General features: G+C 41.8%; 1 protein-coding gene across 3 annotated transcripts in view; it reads right to left on the reverse strand.

Moving 5' to 3' along the window:
• The window catches only part of SPPL2B (signal peptide peptidase like 2B), a 35,707-nt gene that overhangs the window by 12,054 nt on the left and 4,942 nt on the right, over positions 1-18,711 (reverse strand). For all 3 annotated transcript variants that reach the window (XR_007373345.1, XM_048927405.1, XM_048927406.1), the window contains exons 2-11: positions 16,859-16,978; positions 13,356-13,538; positions 9,471-9,560; positions 7,894-8,033; positions 7,062-7,204; positions 6,181-6,277; positions 5,906-6,022; positions 2,208-2,289; positions 1,070-1,144; positions 878-940 (exon numbers count right to left, since the gene is read on the reverse strand). Coding sequence is in view for 2 of the 3 variants with exons in the window: in XM_048927405.1 (XP_048783362.1) it covers positions 878-940; positions 1,070-1,144; positions 2,208-2,289; positions 5,906-6,022; positions 6,181-6,277; positions 7,062-7,204; positions 7,894-8,033; positions 9,471-9,560; positions 13,356-13,538; positions 16,859-16,978 (1,110 nt within the window). In the remaining variant the exon portion in view is untranslated. The remainder of the gene's footprint in view (positions 1-877; positions 941-1,069; positions 1,145-2,207; positions 2,290-5,905; positions 6,023-6,180; positions 6,278-7,061; positions 7,205-7,893; positions 8,034-9,470; positions 9,561-13,355; positions 13,539-16,858; positions 16,979-18,711) is intronic.

Here is an 18,711-nt window from a genome sequence, read left to right on the forward strand (position 1 = left end):
GACATGAGAGCAATGAAATATTTAAATTCTCAGTAAGAAAGACATCTCACAACTCTGTATATTAATTTAAAAGTCCTCAAATGCAGTAGGGTATGAACTCTGCTTTAACTGTAGAAAAACTGAGGTTAGCTGCCACATACGTAAGAAACAGTTTTAGATTTGGTTCGACTGGATGCAATGAAAGTATCAGAAGTGCAAAGATTTTTAAATCACTATAAAAAGTCATTTTTCCCATCACTTCAAAGACTTATTTTTGTGTGTTTTTTCTGTTTCTGCTAATTTGCAGAGCTGAGGCACAGTACAGCAAGGCCCAGGGCAAACATATATATTCTAATATATAACATCAAAGACTATTTATTTATTTTGCTTACGTTAATGCCAAAGTAATTGTATCTAATTATACTATAATGGCACAGAACTGCTGATCTTTGACTTCACTTTTCTGTCTCCAGTTTAAGTTTCCCCCCTTTGCCTCGCCTCAGCTTTTCATAAAACTGTTATCAAAACTGGGCTGCCTGGAGAGAAAGAAAGAGACAAACACCATATGAATTGAAATGCTTCAGGTAAAAAATGGATATACTTCATTAGGAATTGGTCCTATTTACAGATAGGGGCTCACGTTTTTGTGAAACCAAGTTAATCAGTTTCCTTCTTTTAAAAGCAAGATACAAGACCAAAACCTATCATGGTGAGTCACTTAAGTCTGTTTTGTTTCATTTCTATTGCAGATTTCCAGAGAGCTCTAAAGTGCTTGTTTCCATGCAAAATTCTTTTTGGAGTGGCATTTCCATTTTGGATCTGTGGTCTTTGAGTTTTACAGAAGATGAAATCTTAAAAGCTGGAACGTAATGCTTTATTTTCAGACTACATACAATACCTTCTCATGAGTGGCAGAATCAGATGGGCCTGCAGCCACTTCCACCATTATACTCTCCCCAGTCTAGAAAAAAAAAGGCAAAGCTGTAAATGAGCACATCACTCAGCAGTCCAGGGGTTATTTAGGAACACAGATAAATAGGCCATTGCTTTGCTCTATGAGCAGCAGGCATGAGAAAAATATTTCACTTACCTTTGTTAGAAATGGTGTGATAAATACAAAGAATACATCATAGACAAAAAGAACGAGGAGGAGCAAGGTACAACCCTGGAGAAAGAGACAAGATACTTGGTATACAGTTATATTCTATGCATTAGCAGATAGCAGAGAATAATCAGCAACTCAAGAGTATTCAAAGCAAAATGTGAATTCCCAAGTATTTTAAAAACAGAAGAATCTCACCATATGTGCAGCTAATAAAAGAAAATTACATGTTAGTCCCTTAAATTCCTGATGCTGTAGAATTTGGAAATACTCTTTTAATACTTTAGGAAACAGTGAAAAGTTCTGCATTTTCTACATAAAGTTTAAAGCAGTATTTAGATCTCCTTGGCCAGTGTACATGGGAAAAAAATGTACAGGTGAAGATAACTTGGAACAGAGTTTGAAAGAGCTGCCTGAGAAACAATGCTAAATGCTAATGCTAATTTTTATTTTAGAGTGCTGAATACATTCTGGAAGACTTGGAAGGAGCCAGAATGTTGCACCCACGATACGTCTTATTCTGGGGGAAAAGAAACACCAAACCAGGGGCTGTAAGCTACTCTACTTTGATTTGCAGCAAAATAGATGTAGTGAAGGACTGAAAAGTCACAGCTGACAGATCTCCACAAACAGCAAAACTTATGAGAGAATCACATTTAATGACATCTGCATGACCTGGAGCTTCAGCACTGATTTTTAATAAAACCTAAAACATGAAATCACCACTTTATGGAAGGTAAGTTTATGGGTTCAGTGCAGTTGATAAGTAAACCAACTGATTCCAATGTTTCTGGAAGACTACACCTAGCTCTATGGTATATTATTTTATTTAGGAAGGATGCTGATGAATCAGGGAGTTTAAAAGAAGGGAGCGTGATTAAATTACTGAAAAACCCATAACCAGCAAAATTCAAGATCCAGAAGTTACTTGAAGCATATACCAGACTCATTATTTTTCTTCATTAAGCTTCACAGAGAAAAGGACAACTTGAGTGTGAGCTGCTGGTCTTTTTACCTTTCTGACAATTTAAACACACTAAAATCTCTGAATACTCCACTGTAAGTGACCCCTCAGTTCAACTATACAGGAAAACCTCCTCTTTTAACATCTGTTTAATATCCATACCTTAAATGTAGGCAGGCGAATTGTTTTCAGCATGTAAAGACAGAAAGCAATTCCTAAAGCATCTTGCAGAACCCAGGCCCATCTAAAGGAAAAGCAAAAAGTTAAATTTTTGCAGGAAACTATAGGACAAATAGATCAAGTCTTGTTCTCACTAAGCACCTGCTTGGGACAATGAACAAAAAACCACTTCTTTCAAATCAACATCGCAGTTATCATGGATTCACCGATGGAAAGTTGTGTTAACCAACCTGATAACTTAAAATGAAATGACTAGCTGCTTTGATGAGCAGTGGATATTGTTTATCTAGAATTCAGGGTTTTCAGCACAGTGTCTTCCATCAGATTCATACAGAAAGGTGTTGATACACAGGCTGGATGAGCAGATAGTGAGACAGGCTGATGATGGGCTGAAAGGTTAGCTCAGAGCATGCTGATTCAGTGACACAAAGACTAGTTGGAGTCTGGTATCTAGCAGTGTACCCCAATGGTGCATTTGGGGTCCAATCCTGTTTAACATCAATATCAATATTCTGGATGATGGGCAAAGTGTACCCTCAAGCAAGTTTGTAAATGACACACAACTGGGAGAAGCAGCTGCTATTGCTGGAAGGTTGTACTGTCATCCAGGGTAATTTAAAAGGCTGAAGAAACAGGCTGAAAGGAAACTTACAAAGTTCAACAAGACAAAATACAAAGCCCTACAACTGTGGAAGAACAACCCCCTGCACCAGTACCTGCTGGGGGCTGAGCATCTGGAAAGCAACATGGCACAAAAGGGCCCAGTGGTCACCAAGTTAAACGTGAACCTGAGATGTGACCTTATGGCAAAGGTGAATAAAGGTATTCTGGGCTGTACTAGCAGGCTGAAGGAGGAGATCCTTCTCCTCTGTTCGGTACTGGTGTGGCCCAGCTGGAGTATGCTTTCCTGTTCTGGGCTACTCAATACAAGAGCTACTAGAGAAGGTCCAACAAAGGGTCAGAGAGATGGTGAAGGAACTGAAATATCTCTCCTGTGAAGAAAGGCTGAGAGAAACAGGACTGTTTAGTCTAGAAAAATGAAGGCTACAGGGGGTAGGGAGGGAGGTGGAAATTTTATAAATGCACATAAATATCTGATGGGAGGGTGAAAAGATGATGAGGCCAGGCTCTTTTCAGTGGCAGGACATGAGGGAGCAAGCACAAACTGGAACATAGGAGATTCCCTCTTAAAACTTTGTACCATGGAGTTGACTGAACGCTGGCACAGGCTGACCAGAGAAACTGTGGAATCTCCCTCCTTGAAGATATTTAGATGTCAACTGGACACTGTCCTGGGCAACAGCACCAGGCTGATCTGCTTGAGCAGCTTTGGCTGAACCACATGATTTCCAAAGATGTCTTCCAAATGGAATCATTCTGTAATTCTGCAATTGCTTTTGTCCAAGCTATGTATATTTTAATCTGTCATCTAAGATGTAGGCAGAAATTTATTCTTTAAGTTCTTGGTTGTAAGACTAAGATTTTAGAACAAGTCGTATTTTGTACTCTGTGATTTGGTTTAGACAAGTTAATTGTTTTTATCCTCTTCACTATTGAATCTATTACAATATCTGTTACAATACCACATGCACCAGGTTAGTGGATGACCAGTTGGAGTGGAGCTCTGCAGAGAAGGACCTGGGTATCCTGGTGGACTACAGGTTGGCCATGAACCAGCAGCGTACCTGCATGGGTAAGAAGGCTAATGATATCCTGAGATGCATGAAAATGAGCATGGCCAGCAGGGAGAGGGAGGCGATCCTCCTCCTCCTCTACTCTGCCCTGGTGAGGCCACATTTAGAATACTGTGTCCAGTTCTGGGCTCCTCAGTGCAAAAACAGATAGGGATCTCCTACAAGGAGTCCAGCAGAGGGCCACAAGATGATAAAGGGCCTGGAGCATCTTCTGTATGAGGAAAGGCTGAGTAACTTTTGTGTGTGCAGCCTGGGAAAAAGAAGGCTGAGGAGAGATCTCAAATGTTTATAAATGTCTGAAGGGAGGTGGGAGCCAGATGGGTGAGGTCGGGCTCTTCTTGGTAGTGCATGCCAACAAGACAAGGAGTAATGGCCTAAAACTTGAACACAGAAGTGCCATACAAACATGCAGAAGAATTTATTAAAGTAAGGGTGACAAAGCACAGGCTGCCCAGAGAGGTGGTGGAGTCTCCTATGGAGATATTCAAGACCCATCTGGACACCAACCTGTGTGACCTACTGTAGGGTGCCTGCTTAGCATAGCAGTTGGCCATACATCTTTGTATGACAGTCTTTCAGGAGGCAAGTTGAAACTGACATACTCTTCAAAGGGAACAAAGTGTGAATCATCCACAAAAAGAGTCACAAATCCTTTCAGAGGCTGCTAAAATCTGTTCATTGGGTGAAACACTGCTGAAAGCCTCCTGTCTAGGAACCTCAGGGAAGGGAAGAATGTCAGAACAAATAGGAATAAATTTTTAACTAGTGGTCACCAATACAGAGAGGCTGAATTGCAACCTTGCTGTCAAAATATTTGTGTGAAATGGTAGGTACTAAAAAATAAAACATGAAGCATCTCTTTCAGGCACTGGTATAAATAAGGAATAAAGTTGCAGGAAGAAGGATGTGCATTTAAAGTGGACAGTAACTCGCTTGCTAGAAGTTCTGCAGAACTAGTGGATTTTAATATCCACTAGACAAAAAGTGAGAGGAAAAGGTCAGTTTTCTAAGCAACATCCCAGGCGAAAACAAACCAGTGCCTGACCATGCAATGGGAGGAAGTCCTCACAGATAGCTGTACTGCAATACTGAAGTATACAGCTGTCCATTTGTACCCTCAGTGCTGGGCTTTGATCCTCTTCATGAAGGACACAAAGGATCTGGCAAAGATTTTTGGCTCTCAAAGTGTGAAAAAACAGCTGATGAAGTGCTCATTAGTGAGTGCTGTATACTGAAAATGGGGTAAGGAGTGTTCCCAGTTATTTCCCCTCACGGAATTCTCTGAGCCTGTATGAAAGAGGTCAACATAACCATGAGTACCAAAATAGGAAGTCCTCAGGTCCTTTGCCTCATGTATAAATGTACAGGCCTTGAATGCTGAGGGACATCTACAGCTTGGGCTATTTGTTGATTGTATTTGCAAGTTAAGTCTATAAGAACTAAAGCTCTTTCCTTTAATCTTGGTCACTAGGATAAAACTGAAGTAGGATTTGAGTTACAAAACACTAGGGTTTCCTTGCAACTGCTGGAGTATCACAGCAATATTGCCCAAAGTTTCTTTCAGCTGTCTGGTACGAGTAAACAATTCTCTAAAGATCTGACAATCGACATAGCTCTTCTTCTCTCAGAATAATGCTGAGGAGATCACCACCTGCAGAAATAAATTATACAACTTGTGTTCAAAGTTCTACATCATTTCTGTAAAGCAATCTGAAGCCACTGAGATCAGAGTATTGACTGGGACTCCAGTCCACATTAAGCCTGAATTTTCTGGGTTTCAGGTTTAACAAGGGAAAGTTTTCTGTAGCTTAGACCAACCAGGCAAAGATAAAGCACAGTAAGAACAGCTATGGATTTCTGTCCAAGTTTCTAGTTTCCTTACTCTAATGCCTAAATTTTAGGATAGCAGTCTGCTTCTACAGATGTCAGTAACTTATCGCATCATGCAGACTACAGTCTTGTATAGAAACTAAAATATACACTTACTGATCTTCATTTCTGAAGACTCCCCAGACTACACTGACAGAGATACAGAACACAGCTAACAACAACATCCGGACCTGTGGACGCTTGTGGAAATAAGGCAAGTTGTTGTCTGGGATTCTGCAAGTGAAACACAAACAGGTACAGTTATCTGTGTAGTTACTCTGCTTCTTCAAAAACATTTTCATACACGAAACTACCTTGTAAATCCCTTACCTACCCTACAACATAAAAATGTACCTTTGCCTACAAAAAAAAATATTCAAATTGCAACATACCTGCACTTTCCCAATGGGAATCTTCTTACAAAGGGAGACAGACAACTGTAAAGGCCAATTGAGGCAGCCAGGCAGAATATTCCTATGATAACATAGACTGAAAAATAAAAAATGGTAAGTCCAAGAAGGTAAGAGATCCTTTTTTCCAATCAAAAAGCCTGAATGAGAAACGAGTCTTAAATGTCATGTGTGAAAATTAAATTCAGATACAGAAATTTCATATAGTTGTTTATTAGATTTATGCCCTTTAAATATCTAACTCCATCACATTTTACACTGGTGTACTTCATGCAATAGCTACTTGAACAAGTTAAAAGCTCTTTGCTACTATTCTTTAAGTACACCATTAAATCACAAGCCGAAGAGGCAATTTGTGGTGAAGTACTCATCTTCTCACTATGAGTTCATAGGAATTTCATAAGGGGACTCTTAAAACCACTCAATAACAAAACGAATTAACGCTGATGGGATACATCTTTCATAGCTTCCTCAGAAAAGAGTGTCAATATCTCGTGACTCTTCAACTTGACCAAAAAGGCAATCAACAGAAGCTTACCACACTCATAAAAGTAAAACCTCAAACTCGGTAAGAATAGAAAGGAGAGCAGAGGCTTGGTAAACTGACAAAAGACAAAGATTTAACGACTTACACCTCTTATACACATAAAAGGCTTTAACAATTGAAAGAATTACTGTGATCACCTAATCCAACCTCATTACAGCTTACCTGCAGAGTTTTCTTATAGGGTTTTAAATTGCACTGAGAACAAATGGCAGAGGACAATTGTTTCATAATCAGTTCTACCTTAAAAATGTTCTTTAAGCAAAAGCAGCCCAGTGGTATTGAAGATATGTCAACAAAAATGCAACTTTAAAAGTACCTAAGTGGTCATAGAAGAAATAAAGGAGGACCAGCATTGAGCAGCACATCACTACAAACACACAGATCATTATTGGAGTCACATCAACTGTTTCATCATCATGTTTCTCTGCCCCATCATCACGTTTGTGCTTCATGTATCGCCTGAAAGAGGAATAGAATTACAGTCAGACCATTACCTCTGCAACAAAATAAAGGGCACTGCATCTTCAGTGAGTTACATGAGGTGGGGAATGATGACACTACACCAATACCTGTATTTCCACTCAGGTTGTCACTGAATTATTGTATAAGGAGTACTATTTTTCATTAACTAACAACTCTGAATACTGAAAATCAATACAGAATCAGCTTGTGCAAAGCAAATGTTGGAAATGTGTAGCATAGATCTCCTCCTCCCCATCTACTTGTGAAAAGTAGCCACAAAGTTTCAGTAAAACGTCCAAAATGAACATGGTGTTAACCATCTGATCTGTCTGTTTTACACTAGCCCAGCAAAATACATTTCTACAATTTTCACAAAAGATCTTTGAAGGTGAATCTTTGAAAAGCCCAAACAGGAAATAGATTCCAACCCAATTTTCCTTCTGAGGTTTTTCAAGTGTATGGTTTTTTGTTTTTTGTTTTTTTTAAAGGGTAAAGCATTAAGGCACTGTCCGTGAATATTACACATCAGGCTTAAGGGCTCTTAGACATCATGCTAACATCTTCCTAACTCCAGTTGCAGAGTCTCTAACCCTCATCAGCACAGCTACCATCCACCACCATGGTTCCCTCCTACCCCAGGCAAAAACACAAGAAGAAAACTGGCACATTACTTTCCCAGTACTCACTTTTTCACATCTCTGCTTCCTGCCCAGTAGCCTCCAATTGCCACAGTCCCCACAGCCATGACAAATATAATGACCATGTTGTAATCAAGCACAGGCTCATTTGGTGCATACATTGCTCCCTTCACTGACCTCCCAAAACTCTGCAGAGGCAAGAACAAATGGAGGAACTTGGGAATCACACTTTAGTAAGAACCACCCTGCTCTTTAAATCTCTCAATTTTGCCTTTTGTGTTACTTTTCCTTAGTAAAAGATATTTAAACAGAAACAGAGCTAGGTGTCAGAGGCAGGACAAAACCAAAAGCATTCAAAGGACACTACTAACTTAGGACTATTCCAAAGCATGGCTCCCTGAAAGAGATATTCAGCATGGACAGTGGATCCTCAGCAACAACTGTTCTTCTCCCCTTTCTATGCTGTACTAACTGCACTGAACTAACAAATTCCTTAGTGCATGATATGAACAAGTGCTTTGCAATGAAGTCCAGGCCGACTTACTTTTAAAAGTGGACTTAATATTATAGACTACTGTTGTTTGAAAGGCATGTATCATTGAACTTCTAATATCCACATCTTCATTAGGATCTGGTCCTCAGCACCAGTGACCTGGTTACAAGGTGCCCACAATTCCAGCAGTCAGGGCAGCAGCTTTTTCAGAACTTGCAGGGAGTTTTCAAAACTGTCTAGTGATGAAACTCTTACCTCTAACAGGAGTACTTTAATTTGAATATCTGACACACCTTTGGACACTATCCAGAACAACACCCTTACTCTTGGTTCACCAAAAACAGAAGTGGCATCAAGGTGGGTTTTATTTTTTTTAGAAAGTATCTTACTGCCCATAAAAATAACTGACTCATATAAAAAGGATATTTTACCTAAAATCACCACTTTGCCATACTCAGAAAAACTCATACACGAAGATACTGAATCCCCTTTGACAAGGGCTCCCTGATGCTTTTACATAACCAGCACTGTAGACTTCAAAAAAGCCACCTTAGCAAAGGTTCAGTTATTTATTTTCCAATCAGCAAACTCAGAAAGGGACAGACACTTTAGCAGTCTGCTGTGATAAAACAAGGGGAAATGACTTCAAGCTTAAACAGGGAGATTTAGGTTGGATATAAAGAAGAAGCATTTTACAGTGAGGTGGTGAGGCACTGGCAGAGGTTGCCCAGAGCTGTAATGGATGCTCTGTCCTTGGAGACATTCAAGACAAGTCTGGATCAGGCCCTGGGCACCATGATCCAGCTGTAGGTTGTCCCTGTTCACTGCAGGGGACTTTGACTAGATGACCTTTAAAGGTCCCTTCCAACTCTAAGGATTCTATGATTATATAATGAAGCTTTATTGCAAGTACTTCAAAGCTCTGCTGTTTATAGTATTTATGTCCAGAACTAGGCTCCCTTTTTATTCTTAAGATGAGAAACAACCTCCTAAGACAACAGCATTTCTAAAAAATAGGATGTAGCTGTATTTTTGAGTATAACTTTACAGATCCAGAGCTCCTAATATGAGCTACACATTCTGTTGACCAATGAACAATTCAAAATAGTTTAAATCAGAAGATCAAGCTTACCTTGACAATATCTAACATATCAGAATAGCTCAGCAGAGCAACAGGAATATCAATCTCTTCATATTGGCTCCTGTTGCCCCCTGGAGGGACCTAAAGGACAGACCAAAACAGGCAAAAAAGAATTTATTTCTGCAAAAGCCTTCTATTCTTTCAAAAGAGTTCAAGTCTTATTTTCTGTTAATCTAAAAAATATTATGAAAAGGAACATAATGTACAATAACCTAAAATTACCTTTACACAGGCAATCCACCAAAAAATTAATCCAAAACACAATTCAAAACAGGAAAAATACTGCTACTATCGGAGCCTTAAACCAACTTCAAAACTGCCTAAGCATAACACTTTTATTTGCCCAGCATATACCCCTCTAACACTCCAATGCAGACACAAGTGTGGAAAAAAAGAACCAAGAAACACACACACACATACACACAAAACAAACAAAAAAAACAACAAACCAGAAAGCATCTTCTCTTCTTGGTTCCATACTGAGCAGAAAAATCTCATCTTAACAATCATGTTATTTAATTTCACTGGTGTCTGTCTTCTCCCTTTTACACGTACACAAAATGATCCCTGAAACTGCTGGGACAAGTGCAAAACAGATTCACACAATCTTTCAAAGTGAAAAGGCTTCTGAGCCCAGCAGACTTTTCATCGCAGATGTTTCAGAGAAGCTAGATGAATTTGTAGACAATATGCAGGAAGAGGTTAAATCACACCATAACATTTTAATGAGCATCCCATAAAACCTTTGATGTGTAACTGGTTAACAGCCCACGATGTACATCCCTAAGTCACAGCGTCAGAAAACAGAAGGGTTGTCCCATTCAAATAAAAGAATTGAGCGTAGATGGTGAGAACTAAACTACTGAACAAGAGAATTGCCAAGGTTGGAAGTGGTGCCTGTTGTTGGCCTACTCCAATTCTGCTTTAAGAATGAAGACCAGTCTTTCACCTAAGTTAAAATATCAAAGTTAAGTGGTCAACAGATTTAAACCCAGCCGATGGCCAGTTACAAGAGGTGCAGCCCAGGGCTCAGCAGTGGGGCCACTCCTACTTAACATCTTCATCAACAACCTCGATGAGGGGATTAAGTGCACCCTCAGTAAGTTTGCAGATGACGCCAAGTTGCGCTGGATGGCAGAAAGGCAGTACAGAGAGACCTGGATAGACTGTAGCGAAGGTCCAAGATCAACTGTATGAGTTCCAGTAGGGCCAAGTGTCAGGTCCCAGATTTTGGCCAAACCCCACACAACCCATACAGCCTTGGGGAGGAGTGGCTGCAAAGCTGCCTAACAAAGAGGAACCATGGTGTGCAGCGCAGAAGGGCTGGTCTCATTTCACAAGTGACAGGACGAGGGGAAACAGCTCAGGTTGCACCAGGGGAGGTCTAGGTTGGATATCAGAACAAACTTCTTTACAGAAAGCATTGTTAAGCACTTGAATGGGCTCCCCAAGGAGGTGTGGGTGAGGCAACAGCTCTGGATGTGCTTAAAAACCGTCTGGATGTGGTTCCCAGGAACATGATTTAGTGATGAACTGTTAAAGTTAGGGTAGCATAGTTAGGCTGATGGTATGGAGCGTCCAGGTCCTGGAAAGTCACTATTCAATCTCTTCAGAGCCTTCTCTTCTTCAGACTGAAGAACCCCAGCTCTCAGCCTGTCCTCACAGCAGAAGGTGCTCCAGCCCTCCAATCATCCTCGTAGCCCTCAGCTGGACCCACACCATGTCCTTCTTGTGCTGGAGCCGCAGAACTGAATGCAGTAAGCCAGATGGGGTCTCACAAGAGCAGAGCAGGAGGGGGAGGATCACCCCCCTTGTTCTGCTGGCACGAAGAGGAGTGTCTCTTCATGCAGCCCACAATCTGGTTGGCCTTCTGGACTGCGAGCGTACACTGCTGGCTCTCACTGAGTCTTTCACCCACCAACACCCCAAATCCTTCTCCTCAGGGCAGCTCTCAAGTCATTCTCCACCCAACCTGTATCTGTGCTTCCCATTGCCCCAACCCAGGTGCAGGAACTTGCACTTGGTCTTGTTGAACTCCAGGAGCTTGGCATGGGCCCACCTCTCCAGCCTGCCCAGCTACCACAGGATGGCATCCCTCCCCTCAGGCATGTCAATTCTCCATGCTTCCATGGCTGAGCATTCCATGATGACCAAGAGGTTTGAGGAACTTCTCCTCTCCTTTGTGGCCACCTTCTTGACTACTCCACTCCACATTTTTATTCTCAGAAATTCTCCTAAAAGCCTTTGCAAGAAAGTTTTACTGCAAGCTGAACAATGTGAGCTGCTGGCTGCTCTGGGATTAGCACAACCCATCGCACTGGAACACAACAAAAAGTCAACAGAACTACAACTGGCAGTCAAAGAAACATGAAAAACACACAACAGGGCCTTGTAGAGGGGGGAAACAGAGGATGCCAGAGTGTGGCATACACACAGGGCCAAACTCAGACCCAGGTAAGGGAAGAAGGGTCACAGAGACAGCAGTGGGGGGAAGACACGAAACAGTTGAGAAAGAAGTACTCTGTGCTTCTGGAAAAGGACAGAGACTGTAAGGCTGTAGGACTGAGAGCCCTGCGGCAGCCAGAGCCACAGGTAGGGCAGGGGCTGCAGTGGTCCAAGGGGGGGGGGGGGGGGGGGGCAGGAAGATGCTCCACCTTGGAACAGGAGCAGATGTGCCGGCAGGGCGTTGGCAGCGGGGCTGCAGCCAGCCAACTCTCACGGAGCATGGCCTTGTCACCAGCACTGTGCAAACCTGGGAACCGCAGCAAGGGCTTAGAGGAGCTCCTGGCAAGAAGAGATGCGCTTCCAGGGCCTCGTGGGCTGGATGAGATCAGAAGGGCTCCTTTCTGCCACGGGAACCACAGGCATTCAACAAGCACTCAGCCACATCTGCACGGGCTCTGGGAAGGAAAAAGCACTCCTCCCACTGCTGTGCTACAGGGCCCTGTTCCCCCTCCAGCTCATCACCTCCTGCCTGGCTTCCCGTGGAGATGGGAGAAAGGGAATGGCTGTGATCCTCATGCTCACACTGCCTAAGTGCCATCAGGCACCAACTCAAGAATAATTCATTGCTCTCTTTATTACATGCACGGCGCAAGGCAGCAGCCCCATCCCAGGCAGCACCAGCCCTGCTGTGTCATGGCCCGAAGAGGCAGCTCAGAAATTCGGCTAGAAATCAGCTTAAAACAGATTTATTTATTAAGATACTGGGCAATGATCTTCCAAAATCTGCAATGACAGAAGGTTATGAAGGCAGTGGACAACTCTCTGAATCTAAGTGCTATTCATTATACAACTGCAGCCTACAATCAAGAATCCTATTTTTGCAGTTTAACTTACAATGACAGCAGTAACATAAATTTAAGACATATGCCTACTTCCAGTAAAACATAAGTTACTAACAACTGCAACAGCAAAATGCAATAACCAAACTTCAAGCAATATCTTTCACACGTAACACATCTCTTTAGTATTGACTACACTGATAAAACATTCATTTTACAAAACATACACTGGTGATGCTCCAACTGAATCTTGTGCTCTATACCCCACTGAAGGTATTCAGTTAAGAAACTGCCCTTACTTCTTTGATTCAGGATGTTATATAACGTAAAGATAATTCTGAGCCCTTGATTTGGATGTTACAGAGACCGTGTGCAGCACTCTGCCTACTCAAGTGAGCATACTCATTTATTTAATTAATCCTCCCTTCATCTGTATTGTTTTCCACTCATAGCTGGGCAATGTGGAAATGTATAAAAATGAAAATAAAAAATGTGTGCGCTTAAAAAGGAAAATACCTACAACAATCACTGAAAATAAGCCAGTATCTAACATTATAGCATCAGTGATACAGAAAGACAGAAATAGACTTACCAGTCTCTCCCTGCTAACAATCAGCAGCCCACGAGCTCCATTTATCTGAGCAAGCCTCACTTTCTCATAGAAGGTGCAGTTCCCTCGCATCACCATGGGGATTCGATTATTAAAACCCCCATCAGGTACATCAGAAGGAGAACACAAAACAGACGCCGTCTGATCCTGCAGTTGCAAGAGTGACTGAAAAGAAAGAAAATTCTAATATATTCTTATTTTTAACCAAAAGCAAATAGCACAGGGGGGTGTCTAAAACTCAATTTAGAACTTCCAAATACTGAAGTGATAGAGCATTCTCCGAGAAACAATAGGGTTGTCCTCTCTATAGGGAGTGGAAGAGAGGCAGGGGTTGTACGTAACAGAGATGCTGCACTGTAAGGTGCTTGCAGTTGGCAATGACACATTTGAGAGACTCTGGGAGTCTTTTTGTGAGTTAACTATAGACCACCCAGCCAGGAGGATGGTGCTGGTGATTCTTTAAGGAGCTATGAGATTCATCTAAATCAGGTGTCCATGTCCTTATAGGTACAGTCAGCTTGCCATGAGTCAGCTGGGAATACCAAACAGAAAAAGTAGGACCAGAGACAATAGTGGCCTGTCACTTTACAAATAGGGGCACAAACAAGGCACAGATGCCTGTCTTCAGCACCGTCGATGGGCCCTGGGACCCTGGAGCTGAGAGCTGGAGGACTACGACTGAGGAAATCATAAACTCCAAGACCTCAAACTTGTGCAGAACTTGCTAGATACATGCAAGTCTATGTGGACTAACAGGCACCAATCCCAGGTGCCTCAAAGAATTAGCTGATGTTGTCACGAAACCTCTATTTTTTTTCAACAGTCTTGAGGATTTGGAAAAGTCCTAGCAAACAGGAAGGTAGCAAGTAGTATTGTCCCAATTTTCAAGAAGAGCAAGGAAAAAGACCTTGGGGAAAAACACCCCCACAGGGCTGACAGTGCCCTGGGGTGCATCTGGCTCAGGATGGCTCCTTTCCACCAGGAAAGGAAAGGGGCTGCCCCACTCCTCCTGAACTTGAGGCGAGGCTGTACTGGACAGAGCAAGCTTTATCAGAGCTGAACACAAACACAGAGGAAGCTCAGCATGCAGCACCTCTTTTATTAAATTGTATTGCTGGAGTACTTGAGGGAAGGAGGAGCTGGAACAGGAAAGAGAGGAAAGGCTGAGGGAGCACTAAGGAAGAAAGTCGGGATTAGCAGAGAATAAGAGAAATGAAAATCTACAAAAGACAGGTCTATGAAGCACATTGGTTCCAATCCAGCATAAGCTCTTCTGGACTATATTGGCTCATGCTGAGATACTGAAATGTGTCTCCATGAATTTTTATGAGACAAGTTAACACAAAATGGCTACAAGAGGCTCCAAATATCACAAATCTTAGAGTAACTCCTAGGGCAGTCTGTCTGGATCCAGCTGAACCAGACCCCAAGTCTCTCAAACCAGCTTTATGCACTATGTGAATTGTCTGCACATTGCACTCCCACTTCTGCCACTGAAGCAATGTAATCCAGGCACCAACTTCACAGTACAGTCAGGTCAAGAGTAAGATAATTCATAGATTTATAGACTTGTTTGAGTTGGAAGGAACCCTTAAAGGTCATCTATTCCAACTCCTCTGCAACGAACAGGGACATCCACAGCTTCATCTGGTGCTCAGAGTGCTATCCAACCTGACCTTGAATGTCTCCAGGGATGGGGCATTCACCACTTCTCATGAGCAACCTGTGCCAGTGCCTCCAACAACCTTATTGTTAAAAAAAAAAAAAAAAAAAAAAAAAAAAAAAAAAAAAAACCACAAAACAACACACACACATTTTTCCTCATATCCAATCTAGAATTCTCCTCTTTAAGTTCAAAACCATTTCCCTCTGTCCTATCACAGCAGTCCCTGCTAAGAAGTCCATCCCCTTCTTTCTTACAGCCCCTCTTTAGAAACAGAAAGGCCACTTCTCAGTTCTTCCCAAGAGCCTTCTCTTTTTCAGGCTGCACAGCTCCAGCTCTCCCCTCACAGGGAGGCTGCCCCATCCCATGGATCATTTTTGTGGTCCTCCTCTGGATGTGCTCCAACAGGTCTACACCTCTCCTGTACTGAGGACTCCACATCTGGGTGCACTACTCCAGGTGAGGTCTCACCAGTACAGAGCAGAGAAAGAGGATGACCTCTCTCACCCTGCTGGCCATGCTGCTTTGGATGCAGCCCAGGATACCGCTGCCTTCCTGGGCTGGGGGCACACTGCTGACTCGTGTCCAGCTGCCACCCACCAGTACACACAAGTCCTTCTTGGCAGTGCTGCATTCAATCCCTTCATCTCCCAGCTTGTAATGACAACAGAGGTTGATGGAACCCAGGTGTTTCTCTTTGGATTTAGGGTATGATTACACGGATTTTGGCCAGATGACACGTACATTGTCAGCCAAATTATCTTCTTAGAAGGTGTGGTGCTATTATAAATGGATGGAATCACTACCTAAGAGGCAACTTTACTGGTAAAAGTAAAGTGAAAAGAGCATAATAGCAAAAGCCTCTCAGATCTTAAAAGATCCCTTGACAGTTCATAAATTCAAGACTTTGATATTTAATGCCTTGGGCTTTCATGAGCACAAGCTTAGCATGAACAGAGCCTTGGGCAGCCTAATCTAAGGCCTTGCTTTCAAAGCTAGATCAGAAAACCTCCCCAGATCCCTTCCTTTTTTGATTTTAGTACGATTTCTACTAAAGCCACTTGAACAAGCCCATGAAGTGTGACTTGTAAATATATACGTTTAGCTTACAGAAATATACCCTTCTTACAAAGGATTCCCTCAACTTAGTCTTCTTGCTTACACAGTCTGAATAACTGAGTCATGTATAATCAATCTCTGCAAAAGTGAATCTTCTAGGAATACAGATCAGACACAAAAAAGCCGCATAACAGAGGTCAAAGAAGCAAGTGACAGTTTCCTCCTCACATTTTAGCTATTCCTCTCATCTGTTAGGAAGTGAGCTCCTGCTACTGGTGTCTCTGTACTCTTCAATTTTCTCACACAAAAGTGGAAGAGAAAAAAAAAAAAAAAAAAAGAATCAGTTGTCAGTTCATAGGGCTTTGGATAACAAAAACAAGTTGACACAGCTCATAATTGCTTATACCTAAATTTAAGAGAAGAATGAACTAGTAAGAAAGCACTAGTGGTCATCCAGGTATTAGGAAGGACCTGTATCTTTTTTGTACCAACACATGAGAGCTCCTTTCCAAACACAGTTAAGTTTTATTCTCATTTATTTCGTCACCACGTGCAGAAGTAATTTTTTTTGTTTGTTTGTTTTGAACCTGAAATAGTTGCTTAGAAAGGAGTATCACCACTAAAGGCTATGGAGACTTAACAGATAGAAAATATTTTCAAAGTAGAGCAAGCTTCAGATTTTACTAAGATATGAATTAGAATTCTCTCCTACAACAAGGGCAATTCTGAGTACATTCTTTTAGATGGCTGGCTTGGTACTTACAGCTTTACCCAGATCATGAGGCAGATGGGCCCACTGGGAGTTGAAGAGGATGCAGTAGTCCTTGCCTTTGCTGCTCCCTTTCTCTGAAAGGACATGGACCATTCCGTACTCGCAGTACACCTGAAAACAACAAGCATTCAATAGGGGTTTTTCAATACATGCAGCACAGAAGTAATGGGCTTCGCTTACTGTTGATTAGCCTGCTTCTTACTTAAAAAAAAAAAAAAAAGATTTTACAAAGTTTCAGTATCTGCAGAGGGAGTACAGAGCAAAGTAAACATGGCAGCATGCAGTGAATATAGCAGGTTAAGCACATTCTCAATTATGACATATTTTACTATTACAGAGTCTGTCTGTACAGAGAAGTGTTCCAACCACAACAAGTTCCATTTAATATCTCTATGTTTTCACCTTCCCATTCCTGCAAAACAGTGCAGGACAACAAATTCTCTATTATTTTGGTTATGTCAGAGTGCATCAAGTCTGTGTGCATCATCTGACATCAAAATTCAGAGTTAGGGGCTAGCACAGGTTGAATGCAAACCATCAGAATTACCTGAATTCAATTATTTGGTAGTATCCAATAAAGTGAGAAGAAAAAACCCCACTTCCTTACTGTGGAATCTTCACCTAGCTTTTTATTCTTCATGACAAACTGTTCTTTTGTTCCCTTCCCTTTTTCCCTTTGTGAGCACCAGATATATTCCCACTGTCTAACCAAGAAGCCAAACAAATGCTAGCTACAGGCCTAGAATCTGTGTAGAATCTAGTAGAATCTAGAAACTAGTGTAGAATCTGCACAAGTATTTTTGTGGAGGTGATGTAGTTTTCTACTTGCACATCAAGCCCCAGGAGGTAAATACCAGGCATCCAGATGCCAGGAAGAAAAACAACTGTGGAAGTATGTGCAGCTTTCCTACCACTGATTACAGAGATGGAAGTTACATGCTAGTAGTGACTTTATTTCCACATTAACTGAACAAAATAGATTATAAAAATAGATTATAAATGCTCTTTGTTATCAAAAATTGAGGAAGAAATGAATCACAAAATCACCAAGGTTGGAAAAGACCTCCAAGGCCATCAGTATTTCCCCATTATACCACGTCCCTTAGTACAACATCTAAACCAAGTATATCTTACAGCTCCTGCAGCAAAAGGGCCCTGTGTGCAAGTGCTCCTGCCTGATCCCTTCTCTCTTTTCTAAGTGTGATAAAGAAATGTAAAAGGTTTCAAGATTGAAAAAAAAAACAACAAAAAAAAAAAAAACAAAAACCACCACACCACAGTTTTGGGGTGTAATTGTGGCTCAACTTTCAGCCTGTTTTCATTTCACATAATTCCGTTTCAAACGGAATGCATAGAGTTGAAATTAGATACTCAACTCAAAAATACGATCACGTCTCTGACCTCTCTCACCAGAGAAAGCTATCCCTCCCTTCACAACGATGCCTTATTTACATCATTGCTTTTTGGCAGTACGTGTATCTGTAGAAACTGCTTTCAGGGATGAGGCACAAGGAGGGTAGAGTTCCATAAATCTCCAATGAACACCTTGAAAACTCCTTTTACTGCCATCAAATGAGACTGATGCATCAGTTTCACCAAAACAAAGTTGAATAGCCCTCTGATTTTATCATAGATTTGCTTGGGCTGGAAGGGACCTTAAACTTCCCACCATCTGCTGTGGAGGGGGCGGAGAAAGGACCAGACTAGAAGAGTTTCCTTCTTATTGCTGCCAAATCTGATCGGGTTTAAGGGTTGCCATAGTTTAACCCAGCAGGCAGCCCAGCATCGCACAGCTCACACATCCCACAGTGGAATGGAGGAAAAAAAAACAAAGACAAAACCCA

Source organism: Lagopus muta, chromosome 26, assembly GCF_023343835.1.
Source record: "Lagopus muta isolate bLagMut1 chromosome 26, bLagMut1 primary, whole genome shotgun sequence".
Lineage (NCBI taxonomy): Eukaryota > Metazoa > Chordata > Aves > Galliformes > Phasianidae > Lagopus > Lagopus muta.